The sequence below is a fragment of the Amblyomma mixtum genome, chromosome 3 (genome assembly GCF_055824585.1).
Source record: "Amblyomma mixtum isolate Tamu chromosome 3, ASM5582458v1, whole genome shotgun sequence".
Lineage (NCBI taxonomy): Eukaryota > Metazoa > Arthropoda > Arachnida > Ixodida > Ixodidae > Amblyomma > Amblyomma mixtum.
Genome location: NC_143014.1, coordinates 341,269,318 through 341,280,941, shown reverse-complemented (window position 1 = coordinate 341,280,941; position 11,624 = coordinate 341,269,318). Strand labels below are relative to the sequence as shown.

The window sequence follows — 11,624 nt, the reverse complement described above, 5'->3', positions numbered from 1 at the left end:
CTCGCTTCAAGCGCCAACAAACTGAAAACTGTGGGCCTACGTGTTATTGTTTTACATACTGAATACTACCGAATTATGAAACAAACCATTAAGCAAATTTTTACCTTTTGCTAAGAGGCCTTCTTGGTGTTTTGTGTGTTTAAGCGTGGATGCACACTTAGACGAGGCCCAGTTTGGCGAGAAAAAAAGAAATGTGAAAAACTTCAGATTTTTAGTATTGCTCAACTGCCTCATAATACTTCATGGCGCAATTCTCAATTCTAATGCAAGTTGTATTATACACCCAAAAGACTTAGTATGAATATGTACCACATTCCAGGTCTTTCTACGAAGTCATTAGTACAACAGTACCCCTTTTTTCTATAAAACCTGTATCTGTAACGATTTTCTAGTGATGTCATTCAATTTATAGAGTCACTTTAACGGCAAATTCACCATTTGCATGCGTGTCTCACATGCATGCAGATTGTGCCTTACACTAAAGGGTTAAGAGCGCCAAGCCGCACCTTTGAACTGGTCAACGCTCGAGAGGGAACTCTGCGACTGCCTGGCAGAGGAAGGCTGCCGCTGGGACCATAGGCTCTCGAGGCTCGGGGTCGAGTACATGGGCTCCCTGGGAGCCCGGTCGGTCCTTGCAGACGGCTTTGTGCGCTCACGCAACCTGGCGTCGCAGAACCTGACCTGGGCCTGGAGGGAGCGGTTCTGCACAGAGGAAGCAACCGCAGAATGGCACACCGAGGGGGCCGAGCTTCGGAAAGAAATCGCCACTGTCCCGCAATTATCATTCAAAAGCCGACTACCATTGTCTGCTTTTCTTTTAAATCAATTATATTTGCTGCTGTACGACCGCCATTTTGTATTGCATTTGTTTGCGGCAACCATTGAGAAAAAAAAGGTTCCGAAGTACTATTTGTATGCTGGAATATATGGATAAAGTAAACCACGTTTAGTCTTGGATCCTACTAAGGTGCACTTTTGACAATTCAAATATCTGGTAACTCCAAGAAAAACTGGTGCTCCCTCGAAGTTTTACTTAATAAGAGCCTACTGTAACCATGAACAGGGATAGGGTCCATTTTTACCGAGAACAATAGCTGAATGGAGTGTGTGCTCAGTACTCCGTTAATTACCAGTGTGGGTTAGCAAATTATTTTCCCACGCACCTCTGAGGCCAGCTTGTTCCGCTCCTGCTTGATGGCGGCCAACTGCCCGCTCTGCTCGGTCAGCTGGGCATTGAGCGCCGCGATGTCATTGCTGGAGTGCTCAATGCCCTCCTTCATCTCCCCAATGTGCCTGGTCAGGCTGCGCAAGAGAAGGAGGAACGAGTGTTTCAAATGCGTCTCTACTCACGCAGCCAACACCTGTGACGGAGCTGCTGTAGAGACCGGTACTTACGCCGCCTCGCGCCTCTCGCCTAGAGCTGGCTCGCTGGGGTACTTTTCCTTCCAGGCGGCAACCTCATCCCTAAGCGTGTCCTCAGTCTTCTTAAGGTAGCAGATCTTCTCGTGGTCCGTGTTAGTAGAGACCAGGGCAGTCTGGGTCATGCTACTAAACCGTTCCGTGGCGGACTGTGAGAGTAAAGAAATAAAATAAGCGAGCCTGGACATCATATCACTTCCTCCCCATCATGCATTAGGCTACTTAAAGAAAAAGAGGTTTCTCCGAACTGAGATTTGTTTCGCAACTGACTGGCCAATTGCTTTGCACAAGTCTTTTGTCAGCCACCTTTCGCACAGTTGTATGCTTGGTGCACGTGATTACTGTTGGAAGATACAGCATGTCTTGCAGCAACAAAGAATGCGACTAGGAAGAAAGTACGGTCGTCCACAAACTTGTCTAGAGCGCTAAACAGTGCGCTCAGTTGTGGAATTATTACAACCGCCACCGCCTAGCGGGCCCGGTACATCTTTTAAAAACATTGCGAGTTATACCCCTGTCATACGGGTAGTTTCAGTGCTCTGAGTCAATGGACATCCAGCTCAATGAAGATTGGCCAGTGCTGCACAGCCGTTTTCAAAGAAAATCTCGACGGACATCGATCCAATGGAGTTTAGCTAATGAACATTGTAATCTCAAGGGTGATTGAGAAAAGCCTTGCACTCACCATGGGTTCAGAAAATAACACATAAAATCTTGAAATAAAATATATTTGTTTAATGCCAAAATATGAGACAACATTAGCCAGTTCACACTAATTTTTACTGGGTAGTCAAAATGGCAGTGAGGAGAACATCCGGCATTCACATGTAAACAAATAGATGCTATTCTCGTTAGGCGTTGCAGCGTTCCACTTCGTTTCTCTTTTTTTCGCCTCTTAGCGTGCTTTGCGACAAGCGACACCAAGAAATGCCTCAAAAATACTGCAAAGGTAGTGCCTATGACCACAAAAAACACAGCCACTGATTTTTGGGTGCTTCGCCGACGAAAAGTGAATGCTTCTGAAATGAAGCGCGCATCGCTGCCCGTCGTCGGTGTGCCGTCGCTGTCTGTAGCTTGTGCCTAAATAAGTATCTGAACGGCTTTTTTGGCAAAAGGTTTTATTCAAATAGCACTTACTTCAACATTAAGCTCGTTTTACTCAGCTTCACTTTGTTTTTTTTTTTTCATTGTTGCTACCCCTAGCACCATCTGTCAAATCGCATGCTCATTTCTCCTTCAGTGATCATCGAAATTTGCCGTATGGCATTGGTGCATCTGGATGGCCCCCGAAAATTTCGATGGCTATTGACTCAATGGGCATTTATATTGCCTGTGTGAGAGACGTGTTAAGCAGCCCATCGGAATGAGCATGCGCGACTAGTTGTTGATATTACGCAAGTGTACTGCAGAGTGCGCTGGTTGAGTGCTCTAGACACGTGTGTGGACGACTGCACAAACCAACCCATATGGTTGGACTAGCCGTTACTACAATACGTTGTAACATGCAGCTCGAGTGGTCTCACAATCTCTGTGAAGTCCGTAACACAACACTCTTCATGCGTTCTGTTAAGCAGTGACTGTAGAACCTTGATTAAACGACTTTCAGGGATCTGCGCGAAACCGCCATATAATCCGGACGTCGCATAATATAAAATCTCTCAAAAGTGACGCAATCACGTAAATATACATGTCCGCTATTCTGGCTTTCAAAAATTGAAGTTCTATTGCCTGCGAGTTATAAAGACGTCCGTTTTCATTCTGCGAGATTTAGTTTCAAGACCGTTCACATCGAGGCTTTTCGGCGTCGAATAGGCAGTCTTGGACTGGGCACGCGAGCGCTCCTATACGTGCACGTTAAGTAGATGTCCCATGCATCTCAAAAACGACGATTTGGACGACGAGCCAGAAACACATACATGGCTGCTCCGGCTTTTCCAAGATATTTTAAACACGCAGTACGATAATTCCAGCCACATGTCTTTCAGACTTCCTCTAGCACCATTATCGCTCTACAGCAGCTGTATCTCTGCTAGGAATTCGCATCGTAAGGAAAAAAAAACACGATGTTAACCTGCACCGTGAATGCGCTGGTGGTGCGCTTTATGCTAACAGGGGTGGCCCACTGGGTGACATCAAGCCGATTGCTCCTACTCGCTCGGTGACTATAGTTCCAACGTGCTCTGTAGAGAAGCTGCAGCGGGCGGTTTCGAACTAGCTGCCGATTGCCTTAGCTATGTCTAATCTTGTTATGGAATCTACATAACACTAGCAACGTAAGAACGTAGAGCTGATTTCCCTAATGCCTTATTCAGCGAAGCGCTCTGAAAAATAGGCCAGGCGAGCCGCCTCGCACCGACGGCAGTGCGTTCCACGTGCGGAGTCAAGAGTCCCAGCCGTCGGCAGAACACTCATTACATAATCGTCGTGCTCTCGATCCCATCTTTGTGCGCACATCTGCATCTCTATTACGATCTGGAACCAGCTTGGTTGACGTCGTGTCTGCCAATAAACTCCTTCGCCAGCATCTCCCATTCGGGGTGGTCACCACCGGCCATAGCACGAAGCGGGGCGTGCATATTTCTCCGTCGTATTATCGAGGCTTTTAATGCATTATCCCTAGAGCCGATTCGCCAGACCAGCGCCAATTCGTCACAAAATTAACATAACCGAGACGCATAATCGGGTTCCTACTGTAGTCATCGTTTATAATTAGAGCATGCGCAGACTGGAACTTTCTCATCTAGTGAACAGTATCAGGAAGGGCACAACTTGGTATGTGATGTTCTGCTTTGGGGTGTTAAGCGCCATTGTGGTGGGCTGTGGATTATTATCCAGGGCCCTCCACTATGCCGCCTCTCCTTAGCATCTACTACTAGCTGGTTGATAAGAGACCCTCTGCTCAACAAGCACAGAACATTCAGTGACATCACACATTCAATGAAATACTGTCTTCTGCAATTGAAGAAAAAAACTCCTTAGAAGCAATCTTCTAAGGAGTTTTAGGAGTTAAGTAAATTGCAAGCCCTCCAAACGAATGGTCTGTGTGAAAACGTATACGCTTCATGCATGCTCATGTTATTGGATCTGCAAGTGATGTCCAGCTTAGTAACAATTTAGATACTGATTGCAGTAGGTTTAAAGGGGGTGCTGCCAAATTTTGAACAGTGGTCTATGTTTTCTTTACAGATTTGCCCCTTCGAGGCATGTCCAATCAACATTTGTGGGTTGTACGGTTACGTTTACTATCTTCGGACTTTTCTTTTTTACATGTTTTCGTTGGAGAATAGAAGGGTGGCTTGCTAGAATGCAGTGACAATAGTACTCGTGAATTCTTTGAACAGAACTGCACGGAAGTACTACTTAGGCATGCGACCTAGTGAAACTATTCCAAAGTACAGCAAAAGCTAGTTAATTCGAATTCTGACGTTGACACAGTTCGAATTAAGAAGTTGGAGCTACAGGAAGTGAACAGAATATGCAGTACGCTGCAACAATTGAAAGCTGTCGGGTAACGACTTTAGGCTCTTCTCTTCTAAAATATTCAATCCTCACTTTGTTTTTTTCCGGAACGCAACAGCCTTAATTCTTTTCACCCATATTTATTACAGGACTTGCGATATAGCAAATGGCGGGGCGGCAGCAGCAGCGCTAGCGTTCTTTCCTGTGCGAGCCCAAAGATTCATTGTCCAAGTGACAAGTTAGGTGGCGACGCTGCAGTTCGTGTACTAAGCACTGTCGTCGGGTACTTAGCACTCAACTTACGTAGATGAACGGAAGGGGCAGCAGCAGCAGCACCGCAGCCGAAAGCCTTGCAACAGTTGCACGCCTTCCAGGCTGGAGCAGCTGGACCCCCCTGGCGGTGGCGATCGCTCGCATTGCTAAGTACAAGGGGCCCAGGTGCCGTCGGTGACTGCGCCTGAGACGCCCAGGGACGACAAGAGAATGGCTCAAAGAAAACAGCCCAGGAAAGAATCGTCCTTGTAAATTTAAAACGATGAGTCCTAGGATGACGTGTAATTTGAACAAATGAAATCATGACGTAAAGGGTAAACACAGAACATTGCCCACACTCAATGAGAATAGCACAATCTCAACCACGTTATGTAATACTTAGCTTTTCCTTAGTGTTACAAACTTATATGCTGCGGTTGGCCTCACAATGAAGTACAAACTTAGGGATGAATTCTCATCTATGCGACGACAAACAGATGTACTTTCGCTCTGACTAATCACAACTCCACTGTCCTCTTTTAAATTGCCTCTCATGTGAATATACATTTCCAGCTATACAATCAGATCACCCTTCTCACCGGCATGTAGTATTATGCTCGTAGTTATGATTCTACCTTTCTGCATAACTAAGATTATTGCTGTAAGAGATAGAGATGCCACCATTTTTCTTCTTCTATAAAACTACTACGTCGGTGCAGCAAAGTAAACAAATCGGCAATCATTTGTTTTTTGTTGAGCAGATGCACTTAGTATGCTGCCACTGCGGTGGCTCAGCGTGCTCGGCTACGAAGTCTAAAGACGCGGGTTCGATCATGGCCGCGGCGATCGCAATACGAAAGAGGCGAAATGCTGGAGACCCGTGTAATGTGCGGTGTCAGCACAGGTTACAGAACCCTCCTGGTCGAGATTATCGGCAGTGCTACAATACGGCATCCCTCACAGCCTGAGACCCTTCGGAAGATTAACCGCCCTGAGCGGAAGTACTGAGTACCACTTGCAAGAAGCGGTGGTTGTACCCCCGTTCACGAAGAGCGGTGTGAGAGATTGGTGGTCGCGAAAAGTTATGCATACACCTGCTAATCGAATGGGCACTATGGCTTTTCGCAGTGCCTATCGCGGCGCACTCAAAACATATAAAGCGAAAATCACAGGGATGTCACCTCCGGCTCGTTACAGGTCACATTGAACGCGACAGGCCGTGTCACCCGAAAAATTAATTTTCTACTTGTACTTGTGAAGAGGAAGCCGCATACAGTCGCACGTCACCAGAGCGAACGGCCAGCCTCTAACTTTACCACTGCTTCTGATACATCTCAGTACCCTTGTCACTACGCCCGCCGAGATCTTACAGGCACCAGGAAATTTAGCTTTCAGAACAAAGAAGAAATAATGCACTTACTGAGGCCTGCTAACTTTGCTCAGTATGGACGGGCATAACACTGCCTTTGAGCTACCGCTGCATGGAAATTGATTCCTCTATTTATTGACTTCGGCCGAGTGGTTTTAACGCAATGCGAGACACGGAAATTTTCAGCAGGATCATCTGGTGCTCAAAAGCACTGAGAAGAGAAGGATCCGTGGCAAAGTTACCCTTCAGGTCGCTGGCGGGACGGCTTACGGCTCTGGCTGAGAGGTGGACCCCCGCGCGGACGCTCCTCGAAGGTCAGGCAACCTTTGGCTTTGACCGCGATGGTGCTGGTGGTCGCCATCGACTTGTGCCCCGTGGGTTCCGCTGGACCGAGGCGAACAGAGGCCTCCGAGATGACCGCCCTGCCGGTCTCGCGAGGTGCACGCAGCTCTCGTGGCAGTCGCCGGACCCTTCTCCGAGAAGAATCCGCAGCGCTCGTTGGATTGTGAAGCCAGTGGCAGGTCGGTCGCGAGGGCCTTGGTGGTGGCACAGAGAGCGGCCTTCCCTGCAGTCAGAAGGATTCGCCAAGATGGCGCTCACTCGATGCCACGAGCAGCACGAGCAGCAGAGCGGAGGAAAACGAAAGTCGGTGAGTTTCTTTTTCCTCGCTTGCTTCCTCCTATTCTCCGCGTGCCGTCACAAAGAAAAACATCCATTTTGGTGCGAGCTGACACATAGACAACACTTTAAAACTGCCCGAGAAAGTATTGCTTTTATTAATTCGGGCTTAGAGATAGAATATGGAAACGCAAATTTGATGATTTTATGGGTTGCAGACGACCGTGAACATCAAAAGCAGAAAATTCATACACCCACGCGACCTGTTTCCTTTATGTTTGCCACAATGAATATCGACAAGGAAAGTCCTTGACCGTGGGCGCTCAGTGTTTGTTTTTCCGCAGTGCAGAGGGAGAAAGAAAAATGCTTAATGCATAAAATGGTTGGTTTGGCCCTCATTCCAGAAGTCCATTGACTTTTGCCGCCGCTCTTCCCCGGTTCATCAGCGGAAGCTCTCCTTCAGAATGTGAGCTGGAACGCACAACTTCCAGTCCCCAGTTGTTGGGTTACTGATTCTTTGTATAGCTGGGTTTTTCTGGCACCCATAGCATATTGTATAAGTCAGCAACTTCAACGCAGAATTCACAATGCGGATCGTACTAATTTGTTGACATACGGTCGAACTTAACAGGATATATGTAAGTATTCGAATGCAATTTCTTTAAAATGACCCCTTGCTCCCTGTTCAGATTTTTGTGCCGTTCGGCGTATACTTTCCTCGTTAATCTCCAATGTTGGAGTAAATCCCTACTGCTTCATAGTGGTACAGAATAATTATGTTCCTGCGAATGTTGGGGGACTCGGGGTAATAGCGCGCGGGCAGCGGCGTGAGTGCCTCATTTACATCATCCGCACAATGCCCTGGAGTCCATATGACTGTGCATTTGAAGTCTGCATCTTCTTTAGTTCTGAGCATTCTGTTTGTGTATTTACCAAAACTTCCTCTTGTATAGTTACTACCGTATTTTCCGGTGTATAAGACGCACCCTTGTATAAGACGCACCTGCCATATATGCAGGCTGTCACTGAAAAAGTTCGTATATAAGACGCACGCGTGTATAAGACGCACCCCAGTTTACCCAGTTAGGCTAGTGAGGCTTAATTAAACACGCTTGCGCGACTATACCGAAATGCACCGTACCTGTGAGCAATTCTTAAGCAACGCTAAGTGAGCGAAAAAGGCAACACTCACGCCATACCCATCCACGTTTTAGCAAAAAAGAAGAAACGATACAGCTCCCCATATGTCCATAAAAACTTTTTATTTCTACTTGAAACCTTCGAAGTCTTCATCTTCAGATGCGCTATCAAAAGGTTCACCCATTTCTGGAAGCAACTCGGCTGAAACACGCACTATGTACACGGAGCAAAAAAAGTTGCAAAGGGTGACTAAAAAAGAACGCCGGCTTCTCTTGACAATGGCGAGAAGCGCGATTGTCACCATCTTTTGGCGCTTCTCATCACTTTTGCTTGGGGCCTCCGAAACAGCCGCGCGTTTGTGATCCCGGAAGTCGTCATCCCCGCCGTTTCATGATAAAGATCACCTAGAATGTCGCGCACGGCGGTCCCGGTATTCAAGTATTAACCGTGTTACAACCACGTTATTGGTACTGATATATTTTTTAGGTGAAAAAAGCTTGAGCATGAACCGGAGTAATCGATGAACTCGCAAAAAAAAGATGAAAAATTCGCATATAAGACGCACCCTTGTACAGGACCCACCAGCAAGATTTTCGAAAAAAAGCCACGTCTTATACACCGAAAAATACGGTACATGGAGTCTGGGAGTCCGTAATTACGCACGAGACCGTCCTGGAACAAATGGCCAAAGCTATGAGTTTCCTTTCTTTATCTAGTTTTCAGCACATGGAAAACAACAAGGCAGGCACTCCTCTCAAAGTACCCCTTAAACTTCCACGTTTCGGACATCCTTCCGGTGTGCGCCAATTCTAACATCTATTCAGATTGTCATTGATGACAGCTTTCCAAAAGATATCATCAAAGGTCATGATGCCTTTCCATTTGATGAGCGGTTTATAACAGGATTACTTGATGCGCTTTAACTCTCCTGTGCTCATTGCGACAGACGCCTCACAGTGTGAAGAAAAGGCCGGCGTTGATATTTTCTCTCTCTCCTTTGACTGGTCATTCTCACTACGCCTTCCCAATTACACCCCCATTTATTCGGCTGAATTTTTTGCAGTTGTCCTGGTCTTACGCAAGTTAGACAGCGCTTTGGCTTCTATCATAATTATAACGGATTCATTATCCCTGTGTTCCACTCTCACCACGTCTACGGGATCACTCAAGACCTTCTCCGTTCATTATACTCCAACGTCAAGTGCCGCCCAGCATCGATAACACCCTTGGCGTTCATCCAGAAGATTTTTTTGACCAATTTGACCTTGTAGCTATGCGGCCGTCATAGGGCGGTTACAGTCTGCGACGTTGTCCATACGAGAGTATGAACCTGTGGGAATACTCATACGACGAACCACGAAACAACCCGGCCAACAAGCATGCGAATTAGAAGAGCAAGCCTGGGTCGCGCAAAGTATACACCGAGCAACGGAGGTAACCGCAGCTGTCATCACCATTGTTTGCATTGCCACGCCGCAGCTACACAGCAGCCGCTTGGGCGGGATTTCACAACCGGCGTTAATGAAAATAAAGAGCAACCTTTGGTAGCGAGGTTGCTTGCTGGTGAAGCGATGATGATCGCCCAGCGACGACAACACCACGCCCGAGGGCGGATTCCGTACCAGACACGCATGGTCAGATCCATAACCACGCCGCCCATAATTCCACCACGACGTGTTCAACCGAAAGCCAGACACCCACGAACCCTTGAGGATACACTGAAAAATTACTTTTAGGTTACTGAATTACATTAATAATTACTTTCCAGAAATCACAAAATGTAATTAAATTTCATTACCAATTAGAGCTCTCAGAATGTGATGGTTTTGCATTACGATTACCTTCAAAAAGTAATTAAATTCTTTTAAAATTGCTTTTAGTAGCAACGCATTTAAAAACTACGTTGAGCACAGCTTATAGAAAAATTTAGAATTTTAGAATTTACTGCATCGCAGCAGCTGCGGAGCTTCAAAGAAGGGGCGAAATGTTTTCCCCCTTTGAAAAAAGGCTGGCCTGGGCCTTCCTCGTGTTGCATACGTAGTTCAAGGTAACCACGCTAGTACATGTTTGAAGGATTAAATCAGAAAGTCACTGTGTGTGTGTGTGTGTGTGTGTGTGCGTGCGTGCGTGCGTGCGTGCGTGTGTGCGTGTGTGTGTGTGTGTGTGTGTGTGTGTGTGTGTGTGTGTGTGCGTGCGTGCGTGCGTGCGTGCGTGCGTGCGTGCGTGCGTGTGTGTGTGTGTGTGTGTGTGTGTGTGTGTGTGTGTGTGTGTGTGTGTGTGTGTGTTTGCGTGCCGAGGGTAATCTCGCGTTTCCTACGTTTTGTACCTGGCGCCAATGTGGAGGGTCACATATGCGCACTTGTCTGCAAGTAGTAAGTTAACGAACGAATAAGTTCGTTAGCTTGGTGGTCTAGGCTTCCCGCGCATCGCTCCTGTTTTTGCGGCACCCAGTCTGGCAGTTCACGGACCCAAGGCTTGCTGGCACAAAGATCAGTGATGCAACCAAAAGAATTGTTTCGAAAGTAATTAACTAATTTAATGTGAAGTGGATGCCAAAACTAATTCAGTAGCTTACAAATTCACCACACAGGAAAATTAATTCACAATATAACAAATAACCTCGGAAATAAATTGCTGTCATGCCTACCCATCATCCCCAAGAGCCACATGCGTTGCAGGGGCAAGAACTTCCGACGTAAAAGTTGTCATAGGCAACCACTTGTTACGTCCACCAGATACGCGCAGCTGGAAGCCATCTCATCACCCCGTCTTCTCTGCCCCCAGAAAAAATTTTGTGTCAGTCAATCAATAAATCAATCAATCAGTCAATGATCTAATCCCAAAGCATGGCATACTGCAAGAGTAACGGCCAAGTATTCATAATCCGTAAATTATTTCCCTCTGCGAACTCTACAATAACTCCCCCCTGCTATTCCTAGCGTCACTGCCACAGTCGCCTACCGCCTGGTCTCCGACCTGCTGCTTACCTACCTTCGCAATGATGTCCCCTATCAGTAGAGTGTACTCCGCAGAAGAGAGAGCACGAAGTGGACGTGGAAGCGCCCCAATGGTGGCACTAAAACTGAAATATATTTCACACTATGCGCTCACCCTGGCATCGTGCGGGATGTGGAGGTCCTCGGAAGGTGAATTGCAGTGACCACACAGCGGTAAGGTCTCGAATGCCCTTGGACTTGAAGAGGGAACGGAAGAAACTAGTGAATCAGAAGCCGATTAGGGAGTTAGCGGTAAGAATGAAAGTAGGGAAATTCAAGATATCGCTGCATAACAGATATTCGGCTATAACTGAGGAAGGGGATCTTAATTTTCAAACTGTAAATGATAATGCCACTGCTATCATTACTCA

The 11,624-nt window shown here is 46.8% G+C and overlaps 1 protein-coding gene across 1 annotated transcript; it reads right to left on the bottom strand.

The window, feature by feature from the left end:
- Positions 1–417: 417 nt before the first annotated feature.
- Positions 418–7,316, bottom strand: LOC149356146 (uncharacterized). Its single transcript, XM_089577749.1, has 5 exons — positions 6,742–7,316; positions 5,182–5,335; positions 1,396–1,568; positions 1,164–1,302; positions 418–702 (listed from the first exon to the last, which is right to left on the bottom strand). Exons 1-5 carry the CDS (start codon positions 6,858–6,860, stop codon positions 487–489), a joined length of 801 nt encoding a protein of 266 aa, XP_089433875.1. The 5' UTR covers positions 6,861–7,316; the 3' UTR covers positions 418–486.
- Between the last annotated feature and the right edge of the window lie 4,308 nt (positions 7,317–11,624).